Source organism: Callospermophilus lateralis, chromosome 1 (assembly GCF_048772815.1).
Source record: "Callospermophilus lateralis isolate mCalLat2 chromosome 1, mCalLat2.hap1, whole genome shotgun sequence".
Lineage (NCBI taxonomy): Eukaryota > Metazoa > Chordata > Mammalia > Rodentia > Sciuridae > Callospermophilus > Callospermophilus lateralis.
Genome location: NC_135305.1, coordinates 214,719,038 through 214,731,123, shown reverse-complemented (window position 1 = coordinate 214,731,123; position 12,086 = coordinate 214,719,038). Strand labels below are relative to the sequence as shown.

The 12,086-nt window shown below is 51.2% G+C and overlaps 1 protein-coding gene across 1 annotated transcript; it reads right to left on the bottom strand.

The window, feature by feature from the left end:
* Window positions 1–1,607: 1,607 nt before the first annotated feature.
* Farsa (phenylalanyl-tRNA synthetase subunit alpha) lies at window positions 1,608–9,524 on the bottom strand. The gene is made up of 13 exons (XM_076847772.1): window positions 9,367–9,524; window positions 7,280–7,417; window positions 7,096–7,194; window positions 6,904–7,022; window positions 5,352–5,444; window positions 5,132–5,260; window positions 4,944–5,059; window positions 3,406–3,490; window positions 3,228–3,327; window positions 2,965–3,133; window positions 2,808–2,885; window positions 2,577–2,691; window positions 1,608–2,005 (listed from the first exon to the last, which is right to left on the bottom strand). Exons 1-13 carry the CDS (start codon window positions 9,511–9,513, stop codon window positions 1,870–1,872), a joined length of 1,524 nt encoding a protein of 507 aa, XP_076703887.1. The 5' UTR covers window positions 9,514–9,524; the 3' UTR covers window positions 1,608–1,869.
* Window positions 9,525–12,086: the final 2,562 nt, after the last annotated feature.

Below are 12,086 nucleotides of genomic sequence, written 5' to 3'. Positions count from 1 at the left end.
ACTTGAGAGGCTGAGGCAGGATGATCACAAGTTCAAGGCCAGCCTCCACAATTTAGCAAGACCCTGTCTTGAAATAAAAAGAGCTGAGGGGTAGCTTAAGTGAGAGTGGTTGCCTAGTATTATGGGGCCCTGGATTTAGTCCCCAGTATTGAAAACAAACAAAACTCCTGAACAGTAATGTTCAGAGAACTTCCAGTTTGGTACCTGGAGGGTACCAAAGAGTACATGAGAAGACTTGGAAGCTACATGTCACCACCCCCAGCCCCGTCTCACCCTATGCATCTTCCATTTGTCTGTCCCTGAGTCGTTAATGTAAGCTAAGCATGCTGAGCTCTCTGAGCATCCTATCAAACTATTGAACCTGAGGAGGTCATGGAACCCGAGGTCAGAAGTACAAGTAGCCTGGGGCTTGAGACTGGCCTCTGATGGGACAGACCTTCTCAATTGAGCCCTTGGCCTGTGGGGCCTGTGCTAATTATGGGTAGTTTCAGAACTGAGTTGAATACTTTCAACAACCAGTTGGTTTACAGAGAATCGTGATTGGTTTGGGTGTTGGAAAATGTTATTGGTGGTGCTGGTGTTTGAGCCGTTTTATCCGTTTGATTTTGGCCACTGTGCTCTTCTTACCACCTCTCCACTGATTAATTCTAGATCTTTAGAGCTTAAAAATCCCACCACAAATATTTTATTCAGTGCTGTTTATTTTGCAAATGAAGTAAAAGAAGCCAAAGAAATCCCCTTTGTGAACCTAAGTTCTGTGGAGAAGCTGCTTCACACTGGCCCTGCTGACTGGACAGACGGACTTGCAGGTCCACATCTTAATCCCTTCAGTAGCCATTGACCTCCAGCCTCTGTACCTGACCCAACATTGTCCTATTAGGTAAACCTCTTGGAAAGCACCCTGAGTTGAGCAGACCTCCAGCCTCCACCAATCCCAAAGCTCTGATGCTATTAGATCCCACCTCAAACCCGAAGAGATTTCCCCCTTGTAGCCCAGCTCCTGACGCTCCCACCAGTGCATTTGATAAACGTGTTAATTTATGACTTTCTTTTGTTCTGTGAATATTAAAGCTGCCTGCTGTATGTAACCTCTGCTGCAGTAACATGCCTTTCAGGGTAACTTTAATCCACGTTTCCAGAAAGGCCATGGTCACTCATATTTGGCTCAATATAAAACTACTTTATTTCCTTTAAAAAAAAAAAAAATTCCAGCCAAGTGCCATGGCACATACTGTAACCCCAGCTACTTGAAAACCTGAGACAGGAGAATTACAAGTTTGAGGCCAGCCTGGGCAACTCGGCAAGACCCCATTTCAATTTTTTAAGAAAGGCTGGGTTGTAGCTCAGTAGAGCGCTTCCTAGCATGTGGTGGGCCCTGGGCTCAGTGACCCCTGTACCACACACAGAGAACCAGCCTCCTTGCATGGCAGGGGAGATTGGCCTCTGGATCTCCAGTGGCGTCCCCCGTTCACCTAGAGGAGGGCTTGGTGGAGCCGGCAGGGCCTCCCAGGTCCCCCCGCTCACCTCCACCACCCACATCCAGGGACCCATTATCCCATGTCCTCCCCATGGAGCGACACACGGGGCCCCTAAAGAAAGGCACCAGATGAGGGCAAGTGCCCACTTTATTAAGAGCAGCTGGGCTCCAGGGATCACCTGGCCCACCTCATAAGATCAGCAGACCACAGAAGGCCAACAGAAGGAAGCTGCCACCCACCCCTTGGGGCCTGCTTCTGGGATGGGTGCAGAGGTGGGAGGGGGACTGGCCTCACGGAGGCCTCATAAATACAAGGGGGTCACTGATGAAGAATGTAAAAAGGCTGGGCGGCAGGGACCCAGGGAGGATGGGCGATCCTGGGGCAGCCTGTATCACGCAGCCTGGGTCTGTGGGGTCTTCGGCTCTGTGTCCAGGCGGCACAGGGGACTGTCATATACCATCTGCAGGTTCACCTTGTGGCCCACCAGCTCGCGGATATTGTTGATGCCGTACTTGATCATCGTTGGGCTTGGGGAGGAAGGGTCACAGTTTAAAAAGGTCAGGCCATGCTCTCTGCTCAGAATTTTTCTGAGGTTCTTAGCTTCTTCAAAGTAAAAGCCAATATCTTCTCTGTGGCCCACAAGGTCCTGCACATTGCCTCCTCTCCCTCATCTCTTCCCCCTCTCCCCTTTCCCCGCTCCCTCCAGCCACCCCTTCCTCCTTGAGGTTCTCCAAAGACACCAGTCCAGCTTCAGGGCCTTTGCATTGGCTCCACCCGCTGTGTGGAACACCTTCCCAGAGATCCCCCTGGCTCACCCCTTCTATCTCCAACCTGCTCAGGCCAAGTGCTTCACAAAGCCTTCCCCCACAGTCTCCTTAGCCCTTCTGCTTTGTCCTTGCTAATACTTGCTGTCCTTGGACACTGTGGTTTTATGGATCTCATTTACTAAGTTTACTTATTTATCTTGCGAGTCATCCTTGCTCCCCTGCTCAGAGGAGGCAGGGCTGTGAGCTCTCTGTTCACAGCCCAGGGCCAGGCACGCAAGCTTGCCCAGGAAAGGACACATGAAGTAGCCTGAGGCAGCCAAACAGTACTCACCGCTCTAGGGAGAGGCCCCAGGCAATGACCGACACATTCTCAGGGAGCCCCATGGGCAGCAGCATCTCAGGGCGGAAAATTCCGGAGTTCCCCACTTCCACCCACTTCTTCAGGCCTGTGGGTGTGGGATACAGAAGACAGGGCAGCGTGTGGCTGGCTGGGCCTGGCAGTGAGTTGGGCAAGTGGGTCGGGGGCTCGGCAGTGTGGGGGACCCGGCTCAGCCAGGGGTACCTGGGTGATAGCTGAACACCTCCATGCTGGGCTCAGTGTAAGGGTTGTAGGCGGGCTTAAAGCGCAGCTGGGTGAGACCTGTGGGGGTGGGAGTCAGGCTGGTGACCCCAGCACCCTCCCAGTGCCCTCAGCACCACGGGGCCAGTCGCCTGCTCACCCAACTTAGAGAAGAACTCCCGCAGGACACCCATGAGGTGTCCCAGGGTGAGGCCGTGGTCAGCAACGACGCCCTCGATCTGGTGGAACTCGGCCAGGTGCGTGGCATCCAGGGTCTCGTTCCGAAACACGCGGTCAATGGAGAAGTACTTGGCCGGCGTGAAGGGTTTCTGGGGGCAACAGCCAGGCCCACAGGGCCTGGGGTCAGAGAGCCCACAGAGCAGCGGCACCAACTGCCCACCCCTGGCCCTTGCCGAGCCGCACCTTCTGGGCGAGGCGGTACAGGGCCCGGGCACTGGCCGCTGTGGTGTGTGTGCGCAGCAGGTTTTTCCGAGCCTCGTCCAGCTTCCAGTTGTACTTATACCTTAGGAGCAAAGTCACACTGTAGTCAAGCCCCCGACATCTTCCCCTCCGCAACCCCGACGTCCTGCTTTTGCCTCACCCCTGTGAACCGTAGCCGCCCTGAGAGTGGGTCCGCTTGACTCGCTGGACATAGTCCATTGGGAGCTGCAGGGCCTCAGCAGGATCTGGCAGGACAGAGTGCCATCTGGTTGGTCCACGAACATTCTCACAGAGCCACTGCTTCAGGTGTGTACAGTGGTGGTGGCAGCAGCCAGAGGGTGCCTGGCATGGTCGACCTGCCACAGTTCTCTCCCAGGACCCTCAGTGGCTCCTCGCTTGCTTGGAGAAAGTCTTCCCACAGCCCTGTCCAGTGCCTCCCTGCTCTGTCTGCTCACACTCCTGCTTGATCACCAACTCCAGTCACAGGCGTCCCAGTGGGCACACCAGGCACAGTCCAGCCTTGCACGGGCCATTCCCTCTCCCTGGAGCTTTCACTCCCAACACAGCCCCTCCCTCACCAGTCTTTACTAAACAGACTTGAACCCGACGGCAACCATCCCTTCCTCCTCTGCCCACCACACTCACAAACAAATACGTCTCCTTGTGGCATTTACCGCCTGCCTCACCACACAGCTTAAGACAGAACCCAGGGCCTTGCACATGCTAAGCAAGTTTTCTACCACTGAGCCAACCTCTGCCCCCAGTTGTACAAATGCTTAAGATTCCCTTCCAGAGACACAAATTTGGTGCTCGCTCCTGGAAAAACTGAGACCCAATGAATACTGACTCCAGCTCTTATAAGCTGTGTGGATCAGGACAAGGATGGTCCCTCTCTGTGCCTCAGTTTCAATTATAAAAGAGGGCTAACAGTACTACTTTTCTGTAGCTGGTGGAAGACCAGAACAGTGACTGGTATATAATGAGGGCTTAGTAGGTTTTGGGTGCCACAACAAAGATGACAGTGACTTCACTGCTGCAGATCAGGTAATGGGTACCCAAGGACCTTGTCTGATCTGGTGGGGGAGACATCCACCATTGTGTAAAGTCACTCAATTTTAGATGACATCAAGGACAGCGTAAAATGGAGGGAGGGAGGGGGAGAGAAGAAATAAGGAAACTATAATGAAGACCAGGGCTGATGGCTGGGGATGTGGCCCAGGACTACAGCACTTGCCTAGCATGTGCAAAGCCCTGGGTTCTCCCCGCAGCAACACACACACAAACTCAGGGCTGTAGGGTGGAGCAGGAAAGGGGGATGTATCAGGATGTCCTTGTTTATTAATTTTTTTGCAGTGCTAGGGATGGAACTGAGGCCCTTACACAGGCTAGGCAAGTGCTGTACCACTGAGCCATACTCACAACCTGAGAGTTGCCTTAAAGATCTCAGGACTCAGTGGATGTTACAGTATGAGCAAAGGCCCTGAGGTGGGCACAGCCTGGCACTATCAGGGAAGAGCAGAGACTAGGGTCAGTGGAACAAGGAGATCACAAAAGATTGATGAACAGGCTCCCAGGGGCTTTGTTGGCCACATGGAGGGCAAATCTCACTTTATAAAATGGGACGGCCACAGGCTAAAGATCCCAACCAGGCCAGGCTCCTCCTCTGTCCTTTCAGACAGGTACCAAGGGCTGACGCACCTCGTAGGAAGAAGGTGTCATGCTGATCACGTGCTGGATGCTGCTGGGGCTGGAAGAGAGCGTCGAAGTTCCAAAAGGAGCTCTCAATGAAGTTGTCAGTCGGCATCTCGGTGAACCTGCGGGGAAATGCGGTGACTGCCCTGCCTGCCCCTAGTGGCTGCGCCCCCGGCCCCAAGCCCTGTGCTCACCCCATCTCTAGGAAGATCTGTCGGAACTGGGAGCGGACCTTGAGAAGCGGGTGTAGGTGACCGCTGTCAGGGAGCACGCCACGGGCAGCAAAATTGTAGGACTTGAAGGGCCGGTCCCGCCAGGAACCACTGTGGGGGATGCCGAGGGCACAGGCCTGGTGAGGGAGGCTCACCCCTCTCCCTGGCTTCCACCTGCCCCCAGCCCTGGAGCCACTGCTACCTGGAGATCATCTCCGGGCTCAGCTCTGCCTCCTGCTTGGAGATTCTGGTGCTGAAGGCACTGCCCTTGCTCACCCAGTAAGTCTTCAGGGTCCTGCAGCCAAAGGGGAGGGGAGTCCACTGTCATCAACAGGTTCTCCTTGATCTTCCATCTGATGCCAGTTCTAAAACCACTGCCAAGTCACTTGGCTTTGTTTTGTGTGTGTTTGAACAAGGGGCTCTACCACTGAGCTACACCCTCAGCCCTTTCTATTTTGAGACAGGGTCTCACTAATCTGCCTAGGCTGTTCTTGAACTTGCAATCTTCCTGTTTCAGCCTCCCGAGTAGCTGGAATTACAGATGTGCACCACCACACCTATGTTGACACAGGGTCTTGTTATGTTGCCCAGGCTGGTCTGGAACCCCTAGACTCAAAAAGATCTACCTCAGCCTCCCGAGTAGCTAAAATTACAGATATGTGCCATACCACCTGGACGACTGCTTCATGTTCTTCCTGATATTTATTTCCACCTGAAATACTCTTATGTGGCTACCACCTATCCCTGTGTTTGTTCACATATTCATTCAACAAACACTTATTAAGAACCAGGCACAGTGGTACACACTTAGAACCCCAGTGATTTGGGAGGCTGAGACAGGAGGATGGCAAATTCAAGGCCAGCCTCAGCAATTTAGTAAGTCCCTAAGCAACTTAGTGAAACCATGCCTCAAAATAAGAAATAAAAAGGGCTGGGGATACAGCTAAGTGGTAAAGCGCTCCCCAGGTTCAATCCCTGATACAAAAAAAAAAAAAAAAAAAAAAAGCCCAAATGTGTATCAGGGTCAATTCAAGGTGCTAAGCACACAGCTGAGAAGAGTTTATTCCCCATGCAGGCTCTGCTCCACTAATGCCACCCCACAATCCTGTGAGAAGGGAACTGAGGCTGGTAAGGGCTGGATGCCTTGGCTGAGTCACACTACTGGTAAGTGGCAGAGCCTGGACTTCAGCCCAGCTCCTGTGTGCTCTCTAGGCCACTAAGAGCAGAACTCCCAGCCTGCCCCGGCCCCCAGAGCTGTGGGGCTCGTCCCCTGGACTTCACACAGTGCTAAATACTATGAAGGAGAGGGACAGGACAGGAGACATGGATACCAGCAGTGAGGGGCTTTTGTGAAACTCCAGTGGGGAAGGGAGGATGTCAGGGTTGCCTATTTAAGGTGACAACACGAAGCTGAATGTGTGACACATGCTTGTAATCCCAGCAACTCAGGAGGCTGAAGCAGGAGGATTCCAAATGTGAAGCCAACCTGGCAACTTAGGGAAACCCCATCTCAAAAAATAAAGAGCTGGGGCTGTAGCCTGGTGGACACCGCCCTGGGTTCAATTGCTAATGACACACAAGCAGGGAGGTGGTGGCACACCTTGCATGGAAGGTCAGTGGGAGACAGCACTTGGCAGGAGGATTGCATGAGCCCAGCAGCATCTATGGCTGGGTATGGGCTGGACAGCTCCCTTTCAGTACCCCCAACATGCCACATAGGAAGTGGGGGCCTGACCTGGGGGGGCGCCACTCACACTGCAGTCAGCAGCTTCCTCTTCCTGAGCTCGCTCCTCTCCTTCTCACCCAGCTCCTCAGCCTGCCCGCCCTGGACCAACTGGAGTCGCCGCTGCACTTCGTCCTCCACCTTGTCCACCTGCCACAGCAAGGGGTGTGAAGGTCAGGGGCCCACTGTCTGTGCACCTGCCCATCCATCTGCAGGAACTCACCACTCGGAACACACGGGGCCCCTCGGCTGCACTCTTGTCCACACGGATCCACTTGTTGGACATGGCCTTGCTGAAACCCACTTTGCCACTGGGCAGGCGCTGGGGGAGTTAGGTTAGAGTAAGTATGGCACAAAGGCGACCGTCACCCCCTCATCTCCCTAGGTCCTGCTCCCCAGGCTCCTACCATAAGCTCGCTCTGGGCCAGGCCCTCTGCGGGGATGCTGTGAAACACCCGGGCCTCATGACTGCCTTCCCGGGCAATTTCCTCACCCTCCTCAGTAAGCTCCCAGCGCTTGGTAGAGCGAAGCTCAGCCTCAATGACCTGCACAGAAATGGGGACAGGAGAGAGGAAGGCAGGGATGGGTTCAGAGCTAGGTGGCCCTCACAGAGGAACTGGGCCTGAGATTTGAAGAACAGCTTTTAAAGCTGTTTGACACACCAGCTGTACCACTTTCTGGCCAAAAGACCCCACAGGGAGGATTTCCCTTTGCCCCGCCTCCTTTTCTCTCATGTAACAGTGACAGTGTTACATGAGCCACATCCGCGGCTGGGTGTGGGCTGGACAGCTCCATCTGAGTACCCCCAACATGCCACACAGGAACATTGTCACTAGGCTCCCCATGCTAGCCTTAACTCCTGAGTAGCTGGGACCACAGGCATACACCAATGGGTGTGGCTATATGTTTACTATCACTTTGTAAACTGTGACATACTTCAAGGTCATAGGTAAATAGATTTGACTCTAATTTATGTGTTTGTATTTCAGTGCCTAGAAGGCCAATGGAGGTCCACATTACAAATAGAAACCAGAGGCTCCAAGGTGAGGAAAGGTCCAAGGACAAAAAGATACAGACAAGGTCAAGTGGACAGGGTCTATAGGCTCTAGTTCGCCTTTCTTTTAATCCCAGTTCTGCTCTTCAGTGGCTGTGTAACCTTGGGCAAGTTGCTTAACCTCCCTAATTTTTTTTTTCCCGGGTGCTAGGGAATGGAACATCTTCAGTGCTTGCTAGACAAGTACTCTACCACTGAGCTACACCTGCAGCCCTGAGTGACTTTTCTCATCCTTAAGGGACCTTGATGAGTCTTGAGGAGTAAGTGAATTCGTACACAGAATATCGGGTGGTTAACATGTTAGGTTAACTCTATTATTATTATTATTGTCATCTGGTCCCCATTAAACTGTCATTACTTAACTCTTTTTAACCTACAAAACTGTCAATTTCACATGGATCAAAGCACTGTCACCCTCACATTGTGACTTTGAACTCTCCTCTGCACTGAGGCCCTCAGGCTTTGCAGTCTGAGCACTTACATTTCAAATCCAGGTTCACCAGACCCTTCTAGTGACACTCATCAAGTTACTTATCTATGCTGAGCATGAGTTGTCCTATCTGCAAAATGAAAATAATCCTCGTTTACGGAAAGGATCAGACAAGTAAAGCTGAGAGTAGGATGGGCACAAAACTGCTTTGACAAATAAAATTCATTAGATCCTGGCCTAATGAATCCAGCCTCCTCGGTGGCTCACTGAGCCTCCTGGCATCCTCATCCCATGATTCCAGGGCTCTCCATTTGCCCAAGATGGAATTTGCCCATGCTCCCCCTTCTTTGGCCTGAATCTTCCTCTGTGGCCCCCTTTCCAGCTGCCTCCCCACAACCAGACATCATGCCAGCCTCTGCCTTCGCCTCTAGCCCTGCCATGTCAGTCCTTCCCAAAGATAATGTAGACGTCACCACATCTGACTAGCTACTACTTCTGTGGCTCCCCAGTACCCCTGTGAGGTAAAGAGTTGCAATTCTGGCCATGCTGTTCTCCTCTGACACCTGCCTCGGCCTCCCGACGCCCTCCTCAATACCCTAGTGTGGATCCCTTACAGGCCACGGCTTTCATTCACGGTGACGGACCCACCAGGCGGGCCGCTCTCCTAAAACCTCACCGCTGGGTTCCCTGTGCCTCCCCAATCACTCCGGTCACTTGGCACCTCATTAGTAGATTGTAACGCTGCTGCCTCATCTTCCTAGTCCACTGTAATACAACGCCCCCACCTCCGACAGCATGCTGATCCTCCCCCAGGACGTTCGTCGCTTGAGGCACATTCACCAGTGCCCGAGGCTCACTCGTTCCACACTCCCGGTCAGCGCACACCCGGATGGGCCCATTTTAATTACTCCTAACCAGGCTGAGGGAGTCTGGCCTGGAAGGAGAACTCTGCAGGCAAGGGGACTACAGGGGCAGAAGCAAGGAGGCCCCGCATCGCAGGACTGAATCACCTCGCCTAGAGCCTGCAGGCTCTTCACCGCGCCCACCACCGCCTGGTGCTCCACGCCCAGCTGGGTCGCGACCTCCGCGCTGTCCAGGCCGCCATCTGCCGCCTCCAGCCGCTGCAACAGCAGCTCCGCCACGGGACCATCCGCCATGGCTGCTCCCAGAGCGCTCAGCGTGTTCAGTCCCGGCCTGGGGAACCGGAACCGGAACCGGCGCCCCGAGCGTGCGTCGCCATCTTGAGTGTGGAAAACCAGATTACAGACTCTGTACGTCGCCATCTTAAAGTGTGGCAACTGAGCCTCAAAGGGTGGAAAGAACTAGGTTCCTACCTCCATAGTGGCTCGACCAGTGGCTATTGGTCGAGCAGTGAGCTACACCTGATGACCTCAAGGTTAGAAACAGTTTTGTTTTGAACTTCATGCAACCACACCACCAGTAGGCTATGACCTTGAGCTTTTTTCACTCTCTATGGGCTCATAACCCCTCTACCCTTCTAGGATTCTCACTTGCTCTTACAGAGGGCAGAAGGTAGCAGGCTCCCAACATGGTCAAATTGCTTATATCAGCTACTTTTGAACCTCTGAAAGGGAGGCTGGGTGTGGCCCATCCTTATTTGTAGAGAGGAGAGGAACCCACCTAATGACAATAAAGGTGCAGGCTAAACTATAAGGGGTGTTTCAGGTGTATTATTTCGTTTCTTCCCCAAAAAAACCTTTGTGGTGCAGATATCCATGTAATCTCTCCATTTCACAGATGAGAATACAGAGGCTCAGAGGCTGATATGATTTGCCCAACTTCTATAGGGAATGGCTAGAAATTAGGTCAGAAATGAACCCTCCAGATCTCAGGAGATCAATGTCAGGGCAATAACGCATGGTTTTATGCTGGGCATGGTGGCACACCATGTTAACCCTAGTACTCAGAAGGCTGAAGCAGAAGGATTATAAGTTCAAAGTCAGCCTTGACAAGTTAGCAAGACCCTGTTTCAAAATAAAAACTTAAAGGCTGGGATGTATCTCAGGGACAGAATGTCCCTGGGTTCAATCCCCAGTACCAGGGGAGGAAAAAAAGGAAAAAGGAAGGGGCAGAAAAAAGGAGAAGCATCGTCTACATCAGTTTCTTTCTTTGGAAATAGAATATGGTGGCTGGATGTGGTGGCATAGTCCTAATTTCAGCTACTGTGGAGGCCAAAGCAAGAGAATCACAAATTCTATCAAAGCCTGGGCTACCTTGTCTCAAAAGAAATTTAGGAGCTGGGGGTGAGGAGTAGCTTAGAGGTAGAGAGCTAATGTAGTGTGCATGAGGCTTTGGGTTCCATTCCTGGTAGTGAAAAAAAAAAAAATGGGATTGCACCCAGGGGTGCTTAACCATTGAGCCACATCCTCAGCCCTTTATTTATTTATTTATTTTGAGACAGGGATTTGCCTAAATTGCTCAGGGTCTCATTAAATTGCTGAGGCTGGCTTTGAACTTGCAATCCTCCTGTGTCAGTCTCCTAAGCTGCTTGGATTAGAGGTGTTCACTCACCACACCTGTTAGAAAAACTTTTAAAAGAGCTGGTAATGTAGCTTAGTAGCAAGGTGCTTGCTTAACATGTGCAAAGCCCTGGACTCAATCCCTAGTGCTGCAAAATAATAATAGTAATAGTAATAATAATAGACATGTAATTTAAAATTTTCTAGGAGCAACCTCAAAAAAGAAACTAGTGGCATCGGGGGTTGTAGCTCAGTGGTAGAGTGCTTGCCTAGCATGTGCAAGGCACTGGGTTTGATTCTCAGCACCATATATAAATAAATAAATTAAATAAAGTTCTGTTGATAACTAAGAAAATATTAGAAAGAAATAAACTGGTGGAATTCCCTTTGAGAATTTACAAGACCTGTTATGTCCAGGTTATTTTTTCAACCCTTACAATACAGATTACTAATGAAATATTTTGCACAATTTTTTTCATATTTTCTTCAAACTCTGATGTGTATTTTATGCAGCACATCTCATTTGGGATCAGCCACATTTCAAATGACCAATAGTCACATGTGACCAGTGACAACTGCGTCATAAATACAGGTAGCTCAGGGATAGCACAAGCCTGTGATCCCAGCAATTAGGAGGCTCAGGCAGGAGGCTTGCTTGAGTTCATGAATCTGAAGCTAGCCTGGGCAACATAGCAAGACCCATATCTAAAAAAAGAGAGGAATAAAGAAAAAGAAATACTTTTGAGGGGAGTTTTGTTTTATTGTGGTGCAAGCATATCCTAAGTGCATGCTTTACCACTGAGCTACATTCCTAGCCCTGGAACACTGTTATTTTCTAATCTAACATCTGCCGCTTAAGTTAATCACCAAAATGCTTAATCTTTTTTAATATTTATTTTTTAGTTTTCGGCAGACACAACATCTTTGTTTGTATGTGGTGCTGAGGATCGAACCCGGGCTGCACGCATGCCACTTGAGCCACATCCCCAGCCCCCAAAATGCTTTAATCTTAACCAGGCATGGTGATGCACACCTATAATCCCAGCTACCCCAGAAGCTGAGGCAGGAGGATTGCAAGTTTGAGGCCAGTTTGGACAATTAGCCAGACCCTGTCTCAAAATGAAAAACAGAATGGACTGGGGATGTTGTTTAGTGGTAAAGCACCCCCTGGGTTCAATCTTTAGTGCTAAATTAACCAATTAATTTAATTAAATAATAATTAAAAGAGCTGGGAGTGTAGCTCATTGGTA

What these genes read in the sequence shown, in the direction of transcription:
- Farsa (XM_076847772.1), bottom strand. Translation starts at nt 9,513, where the DNA reads ATGGCGGATGGTCCCGTGGCGGAGCTGCTGTTGCAGCGGCTGGAGGCG. An exon ending in GCCTGCAGGCTCTAGGCGAG is followed by an intron (nt 7,418 to 9,366) that starts GTGATTCAGTCC and finishes ATTTCTGTGCAG; the next exon opens with GTCATTGAGGCTGAGCTTCG. An exon ending in GGAGTTCTTCTCTAAGTTGG is followed by an intron (nt 2,886 to 2,964) that starts GTGAGCAGGCGA and finishes CCACCCCCACAG; the next exon opens with GTCTCACCCAGCTGCGCTTT.